General features: G+C 32.3%; 2 protein-coding genes across 2 annotated transcripts; one reads left to right on the top strand and one right to left on the bottom strand.

Annotated features, from left to right (window-relative positions):
- Window positions 1-146: 146 nt before the first annotated feature.
- On the top strand, window positions 147-23,021 carry LOC139086511 (RNA helicase aquarius). Its single transcript, XM_070634977.1, has 6 exons — window positions 147-310; window positions 368-949; window positions 1,013-1,240; window positions 18,895-19,221; window positions 19,306-20,554; window positions 20,866-23,021. The coding sequence occupies exons 1-6, from the start codon at window positions 224-226 to the stop codon at window positions 22,929-22,931; spliced, it is 4,539 nt and encodes a 1,512-aa protein (XP_070491078.1). The 5' UTR covers window positions 147-223; the 3' UTR covers window positions 22,932-23,021.
- Window positions 1,261-15,681, bottom strand: mthl5 (G-protein coupled receptor Mth-like 5). The gene is made up of 11 exons (XM_070634840.1): window positions 15,547-15,681; window positions 9,723-10,133; window positions 9,023-9,218; window positions 8,764-8,954; window positions 8,553-8,698; window positions 8,341-8,479; window positions 7,936-8,257; window positions 3,225-3,483; window positions 2,673-2,800; window positions 1,725-2,599; window positions 1,261-1,658 (listed from the first exon to the last, which is right to left on the bottom strand). Exons 2-11 carry the CDS (start codon window positions 9,995-9,997, stop codon window positions 1,382-1,384), a joined length of 2,808 nt encoding a protein of 935 aa, XP_070490941.1. The 5' UTR covers window positions 9,998-10,133; window positions 15,547-15,681; the 3' UTR covers window positions 1,261-1,381.
- Window positions 23,022-23,027: the final 6 nt, after the last annotated feature.

The raw sequence follows: 23,027 nt of genomic DNA, 5'->3' as shown, positions 1-23,027 counted from the left end.
ATTTATTGTTAATATGAGTAAATTTAATAAAAGATAACTTAGTTAAAATAGAAAATTGTCTGAATTTCCGTTATTTCTTTTAACGATCAAAAATATTTTAAATTCAAAACTTTGCTGCAAATATTTCTTAGTTTCAACCCCTCAAAACTGAAAGTAAACAAAACAATCGTTTTAAACAGTTTTTACACAAAATTAATTAAATATCGACTAAAACGGCATTAAAATGAGAAGGAAAGTAAAACAAAAGGAAACTACGCAACAGTCAAAGTCCATTACATTGACTCAATTCGAAAGTGATCATATAACAGAGGTAAATATCAAAATCGGCAAAATTTTCAGAATGTTAACCCAAATAATTTAATTAAAGCTCGCTAATCAATATTGGTCATCTGATAATCCAACGAAATTCGATGCTAATGTTGTCGAAAAAGTGTACAAGACTGAGATATCAACTGGGGAAAGTAGAAGAGTTGTTATGCTGGAATTTAACAGATATTTGGAAAACTTTCTATGGCCAAACTTTAAAGAAGATTCTTCGGACGGTCATTTGATGTCTATCATATTCCTACTCAATGAAAAGTTCCGTGAACGAATTGAAGTATGGAAAATCTTTGATGTTAATTCAGAAATGTTTCCAATATTCTTCAATAGAGTGCTTGTTAAGTGTTTGGAAGAAATTGACATCCAGAATGCGACAAGAAACATCATTAGAGAGCAAACTGGACTTCTTGTATTTCTGAATAACTGTTTCCGTAGTATGGAAATTGAAATTTGTCGAGAACAAGTGAAGAAACTAGTTTCGCTGTCAATGTGGACTTGCTTGCAGCCAAAACGAAGAGAACAGGAACTTAATTCCATTCCAGAATGGAAAAAGTACTGGAAAAAGCTGCAAAAGCGAGACAAACCAGAATTGAAGGAGAAGCTTGAATGGGAAAGACATTTCTTGCAAGTAAGTTATATCCTGGCTAGATTAAATGTGTCTGAAAACTAATTAATACTTGTTGACTTCCAGAACCTGATCAAAAAGTTCCTGAAAATAATCGAAAGAATTCCTGAAGAAGGAGAATTAAATAATGAAGTTGTGAGATATTGCGAGAGATTCCTTGAATTCGTGATTGACTTAGAAGCACTTCTTCCAACTCGTCGGTTCTTCAATACAGTTATGGATGACTGTCATCTTGTTGTTCGGTGTCAAATTTCTCCACTAATGAATCGTCCTGAAGGAAAATTATTTGCACAGGTGAGTTAAAGACAAAAAAGTTATTCTTAAGTACAAATTTAACATTTTATTTCGGACTTGGGGCTCAGTTATAAATTGTTTTGAGATTCTCGGGGAATGTAAAATTATTTTTGGGATTGTTTGACTCGTTTCAAAAAATGCTCAATAATCGTTCCGACCGTTCATATAAGTCAATTCATCTCCGTAATTCCATTCAGCACCAGCCGCATGAGTAACCGGCTCATTGTAGCAACATGTCTTTCTTAATAAGAAGCTCACATGCTTCTGCTTAATTATGCAAACGTAAAATATCACTGGCGCTTGTAGTGCATTTGTAATGATATGTGTGTAGAGTAGTGAGTCATACTTCAACCATGAGAGTATAAAGAATATCCATGCAACGCTCATAGTTATGAATATCAAGATAAACATAATGAAACTGTGAATTAAAAAAAAATTATTATTAGCTATGTACTTCCTCATGCTTAAAGCATTTGTAACCTACTTGTTCTTTAATTTGTTATGAATCCTTCCATAAGAATTGATTCTGTTCATGACTTTCAATGTTGTTACGTAGAAAAATAAGTTAATAATTATAATAAATGCAATTGGTGTAAAAAATACAGCCATTCCTAGCCATCCAATCGTTTCTTGATCTTCAAATATATATTGCTTTTTAATATTTCCTGTGTCTAAGAAAAAATGTGCGAATATTGCAAGTAGCGTCAATAATCCAGTCATACTCCATGCATATGCTGAATACCAACAATATTTCCTTCCATCCGTTACACGCAAAAATACATTTCGTGATTTAAATGTTTTCCAAATGTAGAATCCCATACTATTAAGCCAGAAAAAGGCGCCGAGTAGACTTCCATATAAAATAATATCGGCAATCATAAAGCTAAAGTGATTGCTGAATTCCGTAAAGATTCTCACTAAATCGGCAGCTTGACTGATAATTAAGCATAATGTTATGGTTGTGATGATATTTCCAACTAAGTCTCTTAATGTCGGAAGTACAAAGTAAATTATAGCAACAATCAATAGTATAATCATAGACAGTCCATGAAACAGTGGATTAAGAATCTTTCTAAGTAAGAAATCTGTGTCTGTCCAATTAATGACTTTTCCAGGCGAGCACACATAAGCAAAATGCCACGAATCAGCCGTCTTATTTGAAAATAGCGCCTTTTCAAGACAATAATGTCCCTGTTCAAAGTCATGATACAAAAATGTATCGCTACGCTCTCTTAGTAGATGCTCAATTTCTGCTTGCTCGTTACCCTCGTCGTAGTCTTCTTCATCTTCAATCCTTTCGTTCTTTCTGATATAATGTCCGAGCTTACCGTCGGGAAATAAAAATAAATAATCGTGGTTCTGTACAGAGAGGAACAAATAAATTTTTACATTTTAATTGCTGCATGAATACAAAAAGCTGATTGTATTCTACCTGCGGATCATTATAAACAGGCCACATCTGCATTTTACCGCAATCGGGAAGTCCAATCATTAACTGGGGTGCTTCAACTTTAACATTTGCTTTACCATTATATCCGGTGAATATTGGTGACCAAATAGCTGTAACGATTTAATCAGAAAAGTTTTAAATTAGATTGTCACGTTGTTTTGTTGAGTTTTAGTGTGATATTGAGTGATTGCGTAGTCAGTTTGTCTTGGTATGGATAATAGACAGTTTCTGGATGTAACTTTGGGATTTTTTGGAATTATCGATTATTATTTGAAGTTAATATTAGTATTAGGTAGAAAACCCAAAGATTTGTGATTTTTAGACAAAAAGATGTATCCATCGGAAGTACTAATAACGTCTCTAAGTAAATTAACGTCCCTAAATTACAGAACCTTCAAAATTTTAACGACAAGGAGCGTCAATAAGTAATAAAAACAAGTTACATGCGTGTGTGTCTATAAACTTCTCATATTTCACTGAAAATCCCATAAAAACCGCGTCTCATTCACTTCCAGTCAATTATTGTCAACTTACATGCATTAACAGTCTCAGCAATTGTACATCGTCCATCAACATAAATCTCAAATTTTTCGCAACATTTATTTATTTTAACGCTAGGTTGAACATCTTTGTTCGGCAATGCTTGTACATATTGTTGTGTAGCGATTGCTATGAAGATTATTGCTACTACTATCACATTATAGTTGTATGTGCAATTGCACTTTCTCGTGTGCATCATCATCGTACACTTTATGATTTTCTGTTTTCCTAGTAACTTCCCAATTCTTTCTTCTTATTCTTTCTCGTAAGAAGAAGAAATTGTGCTGTTTTTTTCAGTAGTTGAACAGTCTATGCTTGTTGTTATTCTCACTTGAATTGTAAGTCTGCTGTATTCGGTATGGAAAGAATATAATTTTCGCTGTAAAAGGAAGAAACCACATTTTCATTTAAAATTTTTTTATCGATTTTTTTGCACTTTTTAACAAGAATAAAAAGTTTTCTTGCTTTACTGTCTTGTGTCGTTCCTCAATTCACACAATTTATTTTATTTCTCATTTTCTTTTATATTTTAAATTGTCTAAATTAGCGTGTATTTCCGGTATTTTACTACGACTCTTGCCTTTTTTTCGCCTTCTTACTGTGTGCCTTATTGTGACGACGTGCATACATGAACATGCAATTTATTTTAATTTCTTGACTTAAATGAGTTTTGTTCTTACTATGTATTGGACATAGAGTTACATTATGCTTTTATGAGAACTTTATCAACTTCATTTACGATGACCGATGATTGATTCCAGTCATTTCTCAGAAAATTTGATAACGTAAACAGATCTGTTCATGGAAATGTTATAGACGATGAAATTGTCAAGTTATAGATGATTACGTCAGTGACTCAAGTTATACTATTTGACCGTGAATGTGTTACAGCCTGAATTTGCTTGATCTCTAAGATGTGACTCATCAAATCGGATGTTGGCAATGCTTAACACATTTATTTCACTTACGTGATATGAATCTATTTAGACTACATGTCTCTACATTTCTATTCCCCTTTTTCAACATTCTGTAAATTTTTTGTTGAATATCGATTGAAATACTTGAGTTTATGGCTAGGGTGGCTAGATTGTCTGGAGTGTCTGAGGTTAGAGCTTATTATGGCTAGTATTGCTTATTCTTTTGATTGGTCCTGATTGGTTCAAGTGCCCAATACTCAAGATACTCAATAATCAATTTGAAACCTATTCAATACCCTAACAGACACAAAGTATGCTTTCATGATACAGAAATTCTATTATGGGATCTAAAAGCGGTATTTTAGCCTGTTAGGGATACTCATTGGATACTTGAAATCGTTCTAGTCTTAATTCTTAGCCTCATACCATTCTAAGCAATATCCACCTATTCACCCTTCTTAATACGGTTGGAAGTTGAATAAGTTGTCAATATCTCACGATGGTTCGTACCATCATTATCAGAACAAGATCAATATTCTTCAACATTGTGCCATTTCATGACATTGAATGAATAAAATTCGTGATTTTACTTTTAGAACTGCTTTACTATGTAATTTTTGAAAATATACCAAGAATGCTTAAATCAGCAGTTTATTTGATAAAATTGTGGTTTTGCAATGAGGCTATATGGGTTATAGTAAATTACCGGTGGAAACTGAGCGAACATAAATGACAGTTGATCTGTCAGACCAATAAAGAAGTAAGTGAGAGATACTGCTCAGTTACTAACTGACAATAGAGTCCACACATAAAATTTTAATATCCAATAAAAAGTTCCACTTCAAACTCGGCACACAGATCTTCTCAGCATACAAATATTGTTCTCGGCACAATCATAGGAAAATCAATTAAGCTAATAATATCCAGTGCCTCCTTCATTTTAATGAAATTTTTGTTCAATCAAAATCCATAGTCTTGCCCCGTACACACATGCATCCACGAGAAATAAAAATAACCATTCATACATTTATTATCATCAGTTTAATGAACTTCAACCGGCACTTTTGTAAGAGATGAAATATTTATGTTGTTTTATGTATTGGAAATGAGTTTATTCCAAACATGAACTGTAGTTCTGTTCAGTATTTTTTTTAATGTTCTTCTTGCCTTATTTCGGGAGCATCGAAGAAGAACAACAAATAAAATAAAAGATTTTAATTGAATTTACAAGCTGAGCATGAAGGAAATACATAAAATATAAACCAGAAGAAGACGATGATGGAAGGAAAGAAGAAATGAGTAAATAAATAAGGCTGATGAAATGCAAAAGGCAGAGTAAGCAGTGATCATGAGATGATAATTATCATAGTACGTAATATTCATGACTCATAGTTGCACTGTTCCTTAACACGTCAAAAATACACAGGCTTAAACGACACGAGACACAATATTCATTGTCTATTTTTATGCAAATATAGCATCTGCTCTATAGCTCTATATATGCTTATGGTAAATATCACTCATTTATGGATACACAAACGCACATTAAAATTCCTTCTTTGTCGTAGTGTTGTTCAGGTATTTTCCTCTGGTTTCTGTCTTTCTATCTCTTTCTCGAACTTTACTTAATGTAAAACAGTTTTTTTTGTTAATTTTTACGATCACGTTACATTATTCCTTAATATCCTGCTTTAATCTCATCAAAATTATTTTCTTTTGGTATTTTCACAATTTTTAAAGAACTTCCATGACTATTCTTGCACTTAAAAATTAAAATAAATTGTTAGGCGTCATTTAAAAAAAAAATTATAAAATTTAGTAAACGTATGCGAACTGCTTCTCACTATGACTAACGTTCGTTGAATGATGAGAGAGGAACAACGTGAAACAATTTAATGCTGAAATGTTTTGAGAACTGAAATTTGAAACATTCTTAAGAATTGGATAAACAAAAGGAATTTTATGGGAAAATATTATTTGATAGGGTATGGGGAGGAAGTGAGGACATGCAGAAACTAATAACAATTGGATTCAATTAGGATTTCAATGTGCTACTTACTTTAAAATTGATAATTTTATGAATTTTGTGGATTGATGTTCAGATGCAATGTTTTTAACACTAATACAGTTAAACATCAAAACGTGTTTACGTTGAGTAACTGACTGTTTCCTAAGATTCTCAAACCTTTTCGTCCGTAAAATTTTATAAACAAACTGAAAATTAAATACAGAAAAACTCAAACTTTTCGTTCATATTTTCCTAATTATTACATAAAAGTTAGTGCTTTATTTAACTAAATGATACAAAAAAATAATAAGTCAATCTCTAATTTTATATGAATGAGATTTAAGAAGGAACATTGATGATAAACATGAATTTATTTAACAATAATGACTTGTGAAAGGAAAGAATTGCCAAATTAAACAAAAAATTTGAAAGTAATCGAAATCGACATGAAACGAGCATGTACAATTATTCATTTAAAAATGAAAGTATTGCGAATTTTGTCATTTTTAGTAACAAGGCATGGAGGATATCTACTTCTGGGAGGCTTATGTACTGAATACACTGATTTAAGTGATTACTTGTTTTTTGGGATTTAAAGGTGTAATTTGGGGGTGTTTGGCATGGAATTTTAATGTATCTGTGAATTATTGTAGCAGCTGGAACTAAATGACGTAGTCCATTAGCTCCTGACCTATATTAAACAGACTTTTGAGGTGGTTGCTTATTTGTCTTTGTTAGAAACATTTTTGAGGACAGGACACAAGCATGCTAGTCTAAATCTATGAAATTGTTCGCACCAGAACCAAGAGGCCTGTGCTTCCTGCATTTTTTATGAAGGCTTGCAGTTTTCGTCTGTATCTAATAGTTCGTCCAAGGCTACTGACCTGCAATTTCTGACAAACCCAACTTTTATGAACTTTTTGTACTAAAATACGAAGATATCAATTCAGTTTTAAAAGAGAGAATCCAATTTCATATAGTCCATATGCTGCTAGTTTAGCTCATCAATATTATAAACAAACACCATATCCATAAATTTCACTTCCGATTCTTCTTCATAATAATCCCACAATACCAAAAACAACCAAATTTAATCAGAAGTAAGCCCACCTTGCGGATCAACATTTTTGACATTTGACTAAGTTTCTAAAATTAGTTTGCCTAATTTGGAAGAAAGCAATTGTACAACATTTAATGCCAGATTTCTTCTTTTCCTTAAACATTTTTTTCTGTGCTTTTTGGCCGAAAACTCATTTTAGCAGAAATCATCTGATAATCAAATAACAATAGCTTCCTATGGAATTAAATTCGATTCTACAAATTCAGACACGACCACAAGCGTCTATAAATAATTTGATTTACACTGCGGTTAACTATGCGAGTCTTGTGATAATATTATGAGAATCTATTAATGTACATTCACAGCAAATTGACATTTGATTATCAAGATGAATGTCCTGAATATTTTTGCGAACTTAATTATCCCAAGTTCTCAGAAGGAATCTTATTTTTGGATGGATGGAATATGATGAATTATAGACATCTTATGTACAGTAAAACAGAAGCCATTTGAGTATATTTCTGCTTAGTTTTACCGGATAAGTTAAAGCAAGGAATTTTTTTATTTTAAAGCTTTTATTATTAGATCGTATTTGCCTTTAGCTAGAACAAAGGAAAGAGAAGATAAAGAAAAAGGAAATAGATTAGATAGGACGAAAAACTTTTTTTTTGGTAACAACAATTTACTTTAGACTGCACAAACATAACACACAAATCAGTTAGTAATAATATTCGTTGGAAACGTCGATCCATTCTTATTACCTTCATTCTCTAAACAGACTTCTTCTTCTTCATCATCATCAATATTAGCCCAACTGCTAGGCCATTTGATACCCAATATTCTTTGCTTTGACAATTCTTTGCGTATTCGTCGACGCCATAAGATAAGTACACAAAAGACAAGAACGCCATGAAGGCAATTTATAGAATCTATGATAACCCAAAGCCATGCTGATGGCGAATGATCGTTATATGTGTATGATAATACTTCAAATATCCAAGTGAATCCACCGAGAAGCAACAGTTTAAGATACAAAAAACATCTAAAGGAGGATTAAATAGAAAAGTAAATCGGATTAATGGATTTAAATATATTTTGGGAAGGTATTTAAAAATGAAAAATTACTTATATCTTAATGCTTTTATCGTATCAGGCGTATAACTTGGGTTGACAAGGTATATGCTCGACCATATACAAAGTATGACATTTAGTCCCAGCATTATGGAAATTGGTAGATAAACTAACGTCCACTGATCATGATTTTCTAAAGAGACACGGAATTTTAATGTTTATTATTTTCTTATGCTGCATATCTTAGGTCATATATTTTGTCTTACGATGAAACCAGCATGAATTAACACCTAAGCTCGGTTTTATTGTATGCTTAGCATCAACGATTACCATTAATATTGCTGGAATTGTCCAGGCGTAGATGTGATTAAACATATACCAGATTCCTTCATTTATCATCCATCGTCGTAAGCTGTTTAGAAAATTTTATGTTAATTCCTAATAATTTTGATAAAATTTATTTATATCCCAACTCACACAACGGATTTCCATACATTTGCGATAACGCAATTAAGCCATGCAAAATATGCCATTGTAAAGAAATAAGTTGGATATGCTAGAACCAAACAGATATCAATTTTATATGTATTCGGAGAGTAAATTTGCATAGATCCCAAAAATAATAAAAATATTGTTAAGCAGCTTATGGTAAACATCGTTACTTTGTCCTATATAAAAAAAAATTGGAATATCTAATAAATCCATCGCAATTCAAATTTGAAAGTTATAGCTTTACCTGCGTCTGCCGTAGCTCGGGTAGTCGAAAATATATATAAAGTGTTAGTAATAGGAAGAATACTGAGATGAAGATAAAAATTGCTTTTAAAGTAAATGAAACTTTAACTATTTCTGTATCATTTTCGGGAAAGCATACGAGTGCTATCTCATAAGTCTCATTTAAATCCTCATCATAAGTATTGACTAGACAATACCTGGAAAAGAAGTTAATCTTAATTAAATGTCAAGTATTAAGCAAGTCGTAAATGATTCAATAAGCTTTTTGACACAGCAGTGTTTCTTTGGAACGAGTTATTCAATTAGTTGGAAATGTTTGTGACGTAGTGTCACATGGGTAAAAGATATGGGAATATCGGAAGTCTTATTCACACTTAAGAAAATCATAATAATTCTAAGGAATGCGCTGAGTCATCGTCGTCACGTAAACAATGCGCGTGAAATGTGATAGCTACTTAAAGGTGTATAAAAACCGAGTCCAATTCAAGCTCTGTCCAAAAGAAAGTCAAATATTTGCCAAATCCACTCAGAATCCACTCCTTAGTCATTATCTCATTGAATCATTCACTTATTACTGTTATTTCAGTCTACTTTAATTGTTTATTGACACTTGATAATTTATGTTACTGCCATTAAGCCAGCAGTAACATAAATCAACCAGAACGCGCCTCTAATTCAAATAGTAATCAGGAAATACTCACTCGTCTCTAAAGAAAGAACTTTCCATATCCGGAACGTATAGAGAAGCATCTTCAGTCACATTAAATGCATCCTCTTCCATTTCGAATGGATTCAGTATGTACTTCTCCTCACATGCTAATATTATATTTGATATCTTTCCAGTTCTATCTGGCACACATCTTCTATCTATTAGTAAATTTTTCTCATTACGGCAGCACTTTTGTGGTTCCAATTTGCCATATATCACATTCACACAAAATATTAATAAGATTATTATAAATTTATGTAGATCCATAGTTGATTATTTTTCACAAATCCATTAAAGATATTTTTCTTCTTTTTTCCAAAATAAAATGTTTTTTTTTTTTTTTTTTTCTTTTACGTTATGCCTCATTCATAAATAATCCATGTTTACTGAACAGCACCAAATCCTAGTGTGAAGAGAAAATTTATTATTAAACCATCTGACGAGCGAAATGCTTTTTACGAGCACAAAAAATATATTTTTTTTTGAGAAGAAATTGAAAGAATTTCACTTTAAAAAAATTGAATTTTTAAAATCGCTGGCGATTCTATTGGAATGTGCTGAAACAATAAAAGTGCTAGTTGAAGTTGCAATAAAAAAAATCAATTGCTCATGCTTATAATTCTCATTAACTGTTGCTGTACATGACTTTTTTTTTGTGAAATGTGTTATGCTTTTTTTCGGCGAATCCATTATGAGCTGATTAACACATTTTTTTTTTGACATTCGAGGAACTTTTGTTGAAGATTAAATAATATCGTTGATTCTAAGAATCTTATAGTGTGGATTTTTGATAAATTTAAATTAGACTTCCTTGTTGACTGTTGATTAGTCATTTAAAATGCTTTAAATTGTTAAATTTAAGTAATTGGAGCAAAAATTTGGATTTGAAAATTTAAATTTGCTAAATTAAGTAAGACTTAATCAGAATCTTTAATATATTCGGGTCCGCTTCACTTATTACATGCAGAAGAGTAAATTCCATTTAAACAATATAAATTCCGAGAATTCCATTTCTTAAAGTTCGTTTTTCTGTAACGTAACGCTATGGAAAAGATGTTTTGGAGCTCTAAAAGCTACATATAATAATGAAAGAATTAGGGATTCCAGAATTCCCGTTCTAGTGAAATTTCTCGTATCGGGAACGGAAATATTCCCGTTTTTGGAAACCCTAGAATATCAGCGCAACGTGTGGACAAAGAATTTGTCCAAATTAGGTGAAAGAGTCAGCAACAGAGTCAGATGGAAAGCATTTTATTGTAATCTTAGTTTTACATAGGGTCATGGTTACAGTAAGTAACTAATTGTTTGTTTGTTTATCAAAATCCAATTAAGTGAAAAGTCTCTGTCCAATCTATGTCCTAGTCGAACCCTCGCACAGAGATTTAAAGATTTTATAGCCCCAAAAATGTCAATTTTCATCCAAATCTACATCAATCTTGCTTTAATTTTGATTACAAACATCTACAATATTTTCAAATGACCCATTGGCTCTAATTTATGAAAAACAGCATCAATAAAAGAGAAAAAAAATATCAATATAAACAATTTCTATTCATGCTTAGCGGCAGACTTCTTTAGTAGAGTAAAAAATAATTCATAACAGTTTATGACATCATAAAAAATAAACTCCATGAAATTCGATATCGTTTAATGCTTATAATAGGAAAGAGATTAGCACACATTTTTATTATTTATTATTTTCGGACACACGAAAAATACTCATCATTTGTAAATGCAATAAATGTTTATATTTTATAACATTTTCGTTCTCTTTCCTCTCACAAGTAAGTCGAAATTTATTTAATCAGCCTGCTTTTTTAATGAATTGTTTATTTTGTTTCCTTCACTTCATTTAACGCTGTCTATTTTTAATCATATCTTAACAGCTTCATAAAACAATTTATGTTTCTTTCATATGCCTCATAATTTTAGTCTACATCTTTTTTTTTATCTCGACAATTGAAAAAAAATCACAAAAATGTTAACGATCAACCTGTTTTTTTTTTTTACTGACCGGAATTCAAAAGCTATTCAATTTTTATATTTGAAATAAATATTTAAATGCGTAGAACCAGAGTTGGCATAGATTTTCTGGGATTTCTTTCTTGTAGGCTTGTCAAATCATGAATCACAGTTGATCTGTACGGCCAGAGAAGTAACGAAGTGAGGCTTGTCTAGCCAAAGGCAATACCTAGGCAAAGACACTGCTTTGCAAAAGCCAATAGTTTTAGCCCTTGCCTAGGCACTGTTTAGTATAGATTTACGTAGTTAATACCTAGAAAAAGACACGAGCTACCTTGATACAGGCAGGTGGACCTTTTGAACTTTTCCAAAAGCAGAGTTCCAAAATTGTTAGATAGGTGCCTGTGGATAGGTCATTATTACAATTATAGACAGTGTCAAGGCATAGGCCTTATTGCCTATGGCTAAGTATTGCCTTAGGCTTTGCCAAGACAAACCTATAAACAGGTAGCCTTTTGCAGCAAATCAATAAATGACAACTCTGTTATCCAACGACTCTGCGTAAAACGTAAAACAATAATTGTTAGGTCTCAATTAATTTATGCTAATGACATACTATTATCAGATATTTGCATAAATTGTCTTTGTGGCTACTTTTAGTAGACTAGAAATAAAGATTACAATGCAAATATTTGTTAACACTTTTATAGACGCATAAAGGCTTTTGTAATTGTCATGCAAATTAAATATTTATTAATTGCTTATCTTTATTCACAATGTGCATTAGCTATTCTTTTGTGCGATCTGACTGCGAAGTAGCTTGGGTCTGTTATTTATCTACATATCATCACTTTTAGCCTCAATCTGCTACAAATGTGGGACGAAATGAATTTGTTTATGATTTTAATCGAGATGTAGTTGAGATTGACATCTTCATTGAAGAAAGATTTTCATCTTTCAGTAGGTACTGAGTTTATTATTATGTCTGTGTGTTTATTGCGAAAAAAAGCAGGAAGGTTTGAGATTTTAAAATAATAATTCTTGATTTGCACAAGTTTATCATGACAGTTAGGGCTGTAACTGGGTGAGAGAAACAAGCTTGCTATACGCCCTTGGTTGGAATCCACAAGGGAAAAGGTGTTCTGGTGCTCCAAGAGCAACATAACGTAGGACAGTAATGAAAGAATGCCAGTTAAAAGTCAAAACTGAGAATCTGTACAAGCTTTGTGATTAAATCGGCAATAAAGTCAGATTTAAAGCATTTTGTAGCAATCTAGACTACAATTCGGAGCATGGTACCCAAGTGAAAAGTTTTATCGCTCACAATATGGAATTCGCGACTTGGACGTTATATGACAGCAACTTCTGTTCTGTTTTAGAACCATGCTCCGACTTGGAGACTAGGTTTCTGAGAAAAGGCATTGCATTTGATTCTATTGCTGGCAGAATCACAAAGTTTGTAAAACAGCCGCTTGACTGCCATGAATAGTTTGTTCCGATCGGGATTCAGACTATCTGGATCTAAGAAAATAATATCTTTATCTTGCTGTAAATTGATAAAAAAAGATACGATTTTCTGTGACATTTTCACATCTGTCGAGTGAGATAAAATCTGCTTGTCATTTTCGCTAGCCAAAAGAGCTTATGAAATTCTTCATGGATCAAGACTGATTTATTTTATTAATATTATTATAAAAATATAATAAATTAAAATATTCTAGTCATTTCTGTCGTATGGCCATGGTTATTTCTGTATACATGACGTAGTAATTTGCAAAAATCTAAAATAATGCTGCTTTGTGGGTGGAATTAAATGTTAGTGTTGCTATCAAGCCGTTTTTTAGACGGAAAATCGCAATATGATAGGAAATTTATTAGATAGATGCAACTTGGGATTTATATTGCAGCAGTTCTGCTTTCAATTTATTTGATTAAAATTGTGGATGTAGAGGAAATTGCTGAAAATATTCAGAAACTCGGCAGAAGACATTAAGGTTCCACATTTTAATTTCCTTAAGAGATTAACTTCCCAAGTCACATTCCAAACTTGAATTTGTGTGAATTTCGCTAATTCCTCCTATAAATTTTCATTAAGTATAAACTGCACTTCTTGACTTTCCTTTATAAACGGATGTAGAACACTTATAAATCTTCTCATGCAATAATATTCCGTTCCTAAATGATGAAAAATTAGTTTTTAAATGATTTCGTTTGATTTGACTAATTTAGCGTGAGATTGTTTACAAAAAAATTTTTTCATTTACAGTCGTTTGGCTTGGATTGTAATAGGCATGAACAAAAATATTGTTTTCATTATGAGAGATTATTTGTCTTGAAAATTCTCAGAAATTATGCTTGATTATCAATATTACTATTTGTTAAAAGGGTTTTCAAGTTGCTCTTAGGGCTTACTTGAGTTATTGACGATGATAAAATACAATTTGGGGAAGTAACTATGAAGTATTTGATAGCGATAATCGAAGCAATAAGTTTTAAGTCGCTCAGCTGATTTTAAAATGCTCTTTGTCTTTTGAAACTGTTGTAAGTTTTAAAGCACTTTTAGTGATATCTTTTATTTTATCAAGGTCGTAAGGATTTTATAGAGGCTTTAGGATGGACCAGATCATCGATCCTTATCCCTATATTAAATTCTATCCTATTCAAAGCTTTGATTGAATGTGGAATTTATTTATGTGGTTTTTAGAACCTCACAACAGCTCTCAAATCATTTATACGGTTTTCTAAGCTCAAATATTCCTTAAAAATAGCTGTTGTACGTATCCAATATAGTAAACATCATTTAAAATCCATAAAACAGCCACCATGGCCTTTTTGAGGTTTTCATGAAACAACTAATATTCCTCAGCACTTTAAAGTCTTCTTTGTTGCTTCACCTAACGATATTTCCTTGCAAAACATGAACTCATTTATCAAGTTATTTCAAAGAAATTATAAAGTCTTCTGAGGTTTTAAGCTCTTCATGTGGCATGAACATGAACTTCATGCAATATTATTTATTGACTTTCAGTATGTTTACAATGTTGCTTAAAAACACCTGAAAATAACACACTTTTTTACTCTAACGGTATTCACATCATAATCCTTTACATCCATTTACATGACGTAATTTTTCTTATTTAAGATTTCAAGTCACAATTTTCAATAATTTTTCCAAATGCGTCTCGTTATTCAACCCACAACTTTTAACTTGTCACATGTTCTCTTTTCTCGCATGCTCTCGAAGATATATAGCCCATTCAATCATCGACACTTATTTAAAATAAAAATGCGAATATCTAAACTCCTTATATTCATTTTAACAGCACATTCAAGAGCCAAAGAGTATAGAGCCAAAGTTGAACATATGTTTATTTTTCCTTCATATAAGAACCGTGCTTAGCTTTATTATAAATGAAAAAATCTCTGTTTGAATTGACTATTTCGATAGGCATAATGTATGTATGCTTTTTATCAAAAATCAATGGGCATTCTTCAATTAGCACTTTGATTGTTTCTCACTCCCAATATACAGTTCTTCAAATGAGAGAATCACGCAACACCATAAAACTTAATAATCGACTCTTTCACTTTAATTTGACTTCGTTTGTAGCTACCACAATTTACTTACTGCAAATTGTAAAGAGGCAAGCTTGCAAAAGATAAAAAAGAGTCTATCAAGCTATTATTTCTTTTTGAACTCTTATTCTTTACTCAATACTTTGATATTATTTATTTTTGGCAATAATTTAGACTTTAGAGCGATATTGATAATGTTTCAATCACATACAAACAATAAATAAGTTTAAGTGTAATTATAAAAATCACATTTTTTTTTTATGTCTTATCTGGGCTACCTTATTCGTAAAATTAATAAATTTCCAGTCTTAACTCTTACGAAGAATTAAAAAAAAAAAAATTATTATCGTGTGCGCCAAAATAATAAAATGCAGTTAGCGACGAAAAGAATGTCCGAACGGTTTCAAATGCGATGTAACACTAAGAGAGTCGACGACGATTTGCTGTGCGAGCGAGAGAAGCAACAAGTTTTTTAAAAAAAATATAATAAACGGAGAAAATATAAAAAAATTTCTCGCTTGAGTAAAGAAAAAAAAGGAATTTATCCGTTAAATGCGGCTTAATAGTAGACTTTGAGAGATTAAAATCTCAAATGGCTCCAAGAAATAAATCTTATCTATTAACAATACCATGATTATCATGCAAATTAATGAATTAGGCATAAAATTTTATGTTTTGGATATAAATTTTGTGATTAACAAGCTTGATTATTCGTCAAGAAAGATTGGGAATTGGATTAGTAATTGATTGGTTATGGATGTAAAGGCATTCGTGTCAAAAAAGTAGCTCTGGTGCCAAACAGTTGCACTTTTAGACTTGGGTTTGTATGGGTGAAATTTAGCTTAAGTCAGCACTTATCCACTCGTATATAAAGAATTTCTTAACTCCTTTCCAATCGACCGCATGTCAAAAAAGAAGTTGTTAATGACTCTAGATCGATCAAAGGGAATGAATGGTGTGGATTTAAGTGCTTTTGTCTTCGTGAATCTTGGATTTTATGAATATTGACAACATAATCAAACCCGTTAAATGCTAGTAAGGTTAGGTTCGGCCAAGAACTGTAGATCTACATTTCCTGCGTCTTAGATGAGCAAGCCTGTAGTTTTTGGCTTTATCTTATAGTTCGTCCAACGCTTGAGGTCAGGACCTTTGATCTATTTACCCATAGACCTACAGTTTTGAACGAATCCTGACTAAATGGCGGGTTTTGGCTGAACCTTATAGTTCGGCCAAGGCTCGAGGTCTGGACCTGTGTTCTATTTGTCCACAGGTTTACAGTATAGGACGAACCTCAGCTAAAATCCAGTGAAATATTTGCTGCATGCTGTAAGCTTTCTTATCACTGACTTAAACCTTTTGATTACTGGAATGACCACAAAATTATCAGATAAGTTGAAGACTATCTGACTTCACTTGTGCATTGGAATTTGAAAAATCTCTTACTGATAAAAGTCATTTGAGAAAGCCTTAAGTTTAATTAAATGATAATATTTGAGCTTTTTATCCTATTTGCGATTTGAGAGTAACTGTGTGAAATTTTGTGACTAGAGCTCTGTAAAAATTCAGTTTCTATGCTTCATGCTTATTAAGCGACCCTCTTTTGAGTTCCATCAATTGTTTCTCAAATATTTGTGTATTAAATTGTATGTATTAGATGTATTGACTATAATCCCCAATCATAAATCACTTGAATGACATTTTTAATTACAACAATCTGATTCTAATCCCAACAATTCAAAATAAACATTGGAAATGTGGACACACAAATGTTCAAAATTATAAAAATTTATTACATTCGTCTAGATTTTATTAGTTAATCGGTATTAAATGCTTTACATGTGCGCATATGTTTCGCCCTTTTTACAAAAGCAACCAAAATTTATGTTCATAAGTCGTTGACCGAATAACTAAGACTTCATAAATCAATCAAATTCCCATTGTATTGTCTATAAAAAAAAATTATTCATTAATTGAGCTTAAAAGAAAGAACAAACTGAATAGAAAATGATTAAGCACTAGCACGCGTTCAATTGCTAATTATTGACAATTGAAAACAGCTGTATGAAATTTTTTTGTGTTTATTTTATCAATTTCGGTTCCTTTTAAAGTTTGAGTCAAAATTTTACTTGCATTTTGGAATGCATGCCGTTTCCGATACGTGATTTATTTCTGATGTATATCGTAATCACAAGTGAATTGATAACAAAAAAACCTTTCATCAACATTTGTAAATAAAAGATAATGAAAGAGCGACAGACAAAGTTGTTGACTTTTGATCAAAGGGAATTTCCATTAAAAATGATATTTATGAGCACTACATGTATGTTGTGAAAAGACGATAGATGTCAAAAAAGCAAAGTAATTTATAGCAATCTTTGAAAAAAAAAGACCTTTAAGGCTTGATGTGGGTGTTATTGTTAAATCAATTTTTTTGGATGTGATGTGGCCTATCATCAATATACCTAAAGCGTTTTTTGATTAAGTAACTAATAAATGTAGTCAAAAGTCAATTTGATTAAGAACGGAATGAATATTAAAAGCTTACATCAAAAAAAGAATTATTACGGAACTGCCGAAAAACTACAAAGAGTTGTATTGAAAGATGATCAGAAGGGCAACAAGTAGGATATTGTTATTGGAAGCTTAATGGGTAAAGCGCTTGTGCATGGCTGAGAAGTTGGAACGTCTATTGAGTTGATGCTCTAGATTTTTTGAGAGAATATTAAATTTAGTACTATATTTTTTAGTTTTGACTAATGATTGTACTAGATTTCTTGAACATTGATTAAAAGTACTAGATTTTTTAAAAATCTGTACTAGAATTTGTATATCATAAGTACCAGATTATACAAGTCAATACTAGATTTTCTGGTTCTCTTTAGTGACAATTAAACTAGATTTCTAAAACAATTAAACTAGGTGAAGTCTAGATCAAAAGAACTAGAATTTCATGGAAGAAGTACCAGATTATGCAAGTCAGTAGTAGATTAGAGTTCTGGAACCTTATACAATGAATCATAAACTTACGAATGATTAAGCTCTATTTTTCAAATAATTATGCAAATCAAGGACCTCCTGTATCTTCCAAGTAAATCAAAATATCATTTTTAATCTTTTATTTCATCGACGCCACAACATTACTCAAAATATTATGAATCAGAATATTCAAATGTTACTACCATAAACTTTATTGCAACTTCGTGACTTGGTAGATCATGTTTCTCAATTAGTGATAAATGAACACACATTATCCATTTATTCATAAAATTATTCATCCAATGAATCATTAATAAATCAAAATAGCCATAGTGAAGACACAAGGAAGTCATTCATTTCACAAAAATGTGCTACAAATTTCAAAAGATTACATGGAAAATTAAGTTTTATGTATAACTTACTTTTATCAGCTATTGTTCATTGAACATAAGATTCCACACCCATTAACATAAAAGTAAAAATTTAAAGGGCCTTAATATGAGACGATTTTCAGTCCCGATTGCATCTGTTATGTTTGTAGCATGTGCGTGGGCACTGATTCCGTTATATAATGCACACATTTATGATGCCTTTATGGAGAAAAGAAGATTCTCATGCTAAACTGATCTTACTCTTATTTTTTATTACAGCTATTGGACATGCTCAAGTTTTATGCAAGATTTGAGATCAACGACGTCACTGGAGACTGCTTGAGCGATCACGAAATGGCACAACTTCATTATAAGAAGATCACGTCGCTACAGAAAGCTGCATTTGCAAAATTTCCGGGATTAAGAGGTTTTGCACTGTCAAATGTCGCAAGCGTCGATTCCCGTGACGCATTGGAACAGCACTTTGGTGGATTGGATGCAACGGCATTGAAGGAGATTGCCAGCTACTTGAATCTTGTGCCAGATGAATTAAAAGAGCCATTTGATTTTCATCGTTTGGATGAGGAGTTCTTGAAAAATTTATTGGTACTATTTGCGAAAATTTTATGACTATACTGCTTAATTTATATCATCAATAAATTTTCCTAATTTTGTTTTTTAATTCTACAGATTTCTCGACATGAGCGTCGCATCTCACAATTGGAGGCACTTAATGAAATGCCATTATATCCAACGGAAGAAATCGTCTGGGATGAAAATATCGTACCGAATGAATACTTTTCTGGTGATGGATGTTTGGCATTACCAAAATTGAATCTACAATTTTTAACATTACATGACTATCTGTATCGTAACTTCAATCTATTTCGGCTTGAATCGACTTATGAAATTCGTCAAGACATTGAAGATGCTGTAATAAGGATGCTTCCATGGCAATCAGAAGAGAATGAGGTCGTTTTTGGTGGATGGGCGAGAATGGCATTACCGATACAAGAATTTGCAGTAATTGAGGTCGGTAAACCACGTATTGGTGAGAGAAGACCGTCACGGGTTAGAGCTGATGTTTCCATCTCATTAAATGTCCGACGAGAAATTCAAGAAGAGTGGGAGAATTTAAGAAGACATGATGTATGCTTCCTGATTACTGTTCATCCTTCCGTTCCAATTGGAACAAAATATAATCATCGTGGTAATTTCATTGAACAAGTAGGATTAGTTAATGTTCGTGGATGTGAAATTGAAGGTTTATTAGACGAGAACGGTCGAGTGATTGAAGAGGGTATTGACGAGCCAAAGGCAAAGTTGCCTGGTGATAAAAGAACATACCGTGTTTGGTTGGATACTAATCAGTATCGAGCTGACATGGAATCTCTTCAAGAGGGCGGTGATGATGTCTATGAAAGTTTCAACATTTTCCTTCGACGAAAACCAAAAGAAAATAATTTTAAAGCTGTTCTGGAAACAATTCGACATTTAATGAACACAGAATGTGTAGTACCAAATTGGCTGCATGATATTTTGCTTGGTTATGGAGACCCGAGCTCTGCACATTACTCAAAAATGCCACAGCAAGCAAGATCTTTAGATTTTAATGATACATTCTTGGATTATCAACATGTGGTCGAAGCATTTCCTGACTATGAAGTTAAATTAAAGTGTAACAATCCCGATTTAGTTAAACGCCCATTCAGAATAACATTTGAAGACGTTCCAATTCAAGTTGACAGCGATGACGAAGAAGAAAAGCCAGAACAAAAATTGCAAAAAATCATCAACGTTGAGCCTTACACAATTCCTAAAAGAGGACCGTATGACTTCAACGAACCACGAAAGAACACGATACGATTCACGCCTACGCAAACAGAGGCAATTCGATCTGGCATGCAGCCTGGAATGACTTTGGTTGTTGGTCCCCCGGGTAAATATTTGATCAAAATTATTATTAGAATAGATTAGACTGAATTTCGGTGTACGAAAAATGTTTCATGGTCAGTAGTTTGCTGTGTATCTGGGTTATATTAATGCATTATATTAGAAGTGTTTTTAATGGAAAGAGAAGCTTTTGTTCGCATTTTGTCCATCATAACGAACTTTTTTAAAATAAAAGGGTATGCAACTACACTTTTCAAATTATTTTTGACCGTTACTTTCAAATATTTTCTCACCGTTATTCTTTGGAATGTTATTGTATGCAATTGACTAATATAATTTTCTAATTTCTCCACTTAGGTACGGGTAAAACAGACATAGCTGTTCAGATCATCTCGAATATCTATCATAATCATCCAAATCAACGAACACTTATTGTAACTCATTCAAATCAGGCTCTCAATCAATTATTTGAAAAAATTATGCAATTGGATATTGATGAAAGGCACTTGTTACGTCTTGGACATGGTGAAGAAGCACTTGAAACGGAGAAAGATTTCAGTCGTTATGGTCGTGTCAATTATGTACTTTCACAACGTATCGAGTTATTAGCTAAAGTTAAGAAACTTCAAGACTCACTTAATGTAACTGGCGATGTATCATATACTTGTGAAACAGCTGGATATTTTTATCTTTATGAGATAATTGCTAGATGGGAGAAATTTATCAATGAACTTGAAGCTAGTGCAAATCAACAAGAACCAACGGCTGAATATTTTACTAATGAATTTCCATTTGTTAAATTCTTTAATGATGCGCCACAGCCGCTATTTAATGGAAAAACGTTTGAAGAGAATTTGGAAATTGCACAAAGCTGTTATCGCTATATAAATCACATATTTACTGAACTGGAAGAGTTTCGAGCATTTGAATTACTCCGTAATGGATTGGATCGTTCAAAATATTTACTCGTCAAAGAGGCAAAAATTATTGCGATGACATGTACACATGCGGCGTTAAAAAGAAAAGAACTAGTTGATTTAGGATTCAAATATGATAATATATTGATGGAAGAATCAGCGCAAATATTGGAAATTGAGACGTTTATACCATTGCTTTTACAAAATCCACTTGATGGATACAACAGACTTAAGCGATGGATTATGATTGGTGATCATCATCAGTTACCACCAGTCATTAAAAATATGGCATTTCAAAAGTATTCAAATATGGAACAGTCATTGTTTACACGATTAGTCAGACTTGGTGTTCCTGTCGTTCAACTCGATGGTCAAGGTCGTGCACGTTCAAGTATATGCGAATTATACAAGTGGCGCTACAATAAACTTGATGATTTACCACATATTAAGTCATCGCCTGAATATTTGTCAGTTAATCCTGGTTTTGTTCATGATTATCAATTAATTAATGTTGAAAACTTTAATGGTGTTGGAGAATCGGAACCGAATCCATTCTTTTATCAAAATTTGGGTGAAGCTGAGTTTGTCGTTGCTACATACATGTATATGCGTTTAATTGGATATCCAGCAGAGAAAATATCAATTTTAACAACATATAATGGACAGAAACATTTATTGCGTGATGTCGTTAATCGTAGATGTGCTGATAATCCATTAATTGGCTTACCTCATAAAGTCACCACAGTTGATAAGTATCAAGGACAACAGAATGATTATGTCTTAATTTCATTAGTTAGAACTAAAACTGTTGGTCATTTAAGAGATGTAAGACGTTTGGTCGTAGCCGCAAGTCGTGCTCGATTAGGTTTATACATATTTGGTCGTGTCTCGTTATTCAAAAATTGCTTTGAATTGCGTCCAACATTTAAGCATCTCATGAACCGTCCACAGAAATTAATGCTGGTTGAAGGTGAAAATTACCCAGCCAAACGACAAACTGGAGATAAGATTGATGGAAACATTTTGACCATAAATGACATGACCGAGATGGCCCAATATGTCTATAAAATGTATATGTCCAAGATGGAAGAAATGAGAGGTGAATATGAGAAAATGAAAGAGATTTATGAGCAAATACCGCAAGAGCAGGAACAAAAGAATGAAAAGTCAACAACAAAGGATGACAATAAGAAAACAAAGGAAAATGTCCCATTCGTTCCGATTCCAATTCAAAATGAACTTGATGATGAAGTGCTGCATTATGCTGGCGAGTTACAAGGTCCAGTTGAGAAGAGACAAAAGGTTGAGGATGAAGAAGGCACTGAGAATGTTGACAGTTCTGATAATCAAACAGAACAGGCAATGGAAGAACTAACAATCAATGGAGGCAATAGTCAAACAGAAACAAAGGCAGAGGAAAAGCCAGCAGTCAACGAGGAAAATATGGAAACAAATGAAAATGTGGGTGAGAAGGAACAATCAGAAACTAATGCAGTCACTGAATAAATATTCATGCTACAAAGTTTATACATGCGAACATTTTTATACATAAATAAAGGCACACACTTGTTGCATTAAAAATAAATCTGTTGCTAAGGAATT

The sequence above is a fragment of the Chironomus tepperi genome, unplaced genomic scaffold (genome assembly GCF_022539635.2).
Source record: "Chironomus tepperi strain 1889 unplaced genomic scaffold, CSIRO-AGI_Ctep_v1 contig_85, whole genome shotgun sequence".
Classification (NCBI taxonomy): Eukaryota; Metazoa; Arthropoda; class Insecta; order Diptera; family Chironomidae; genus Chironomus; species Chironomus tepperi.
Note: the sequence above shows the minus strand (reverse complement) of the source record. Positions and strands in the feature narration are given on the sequence as shown.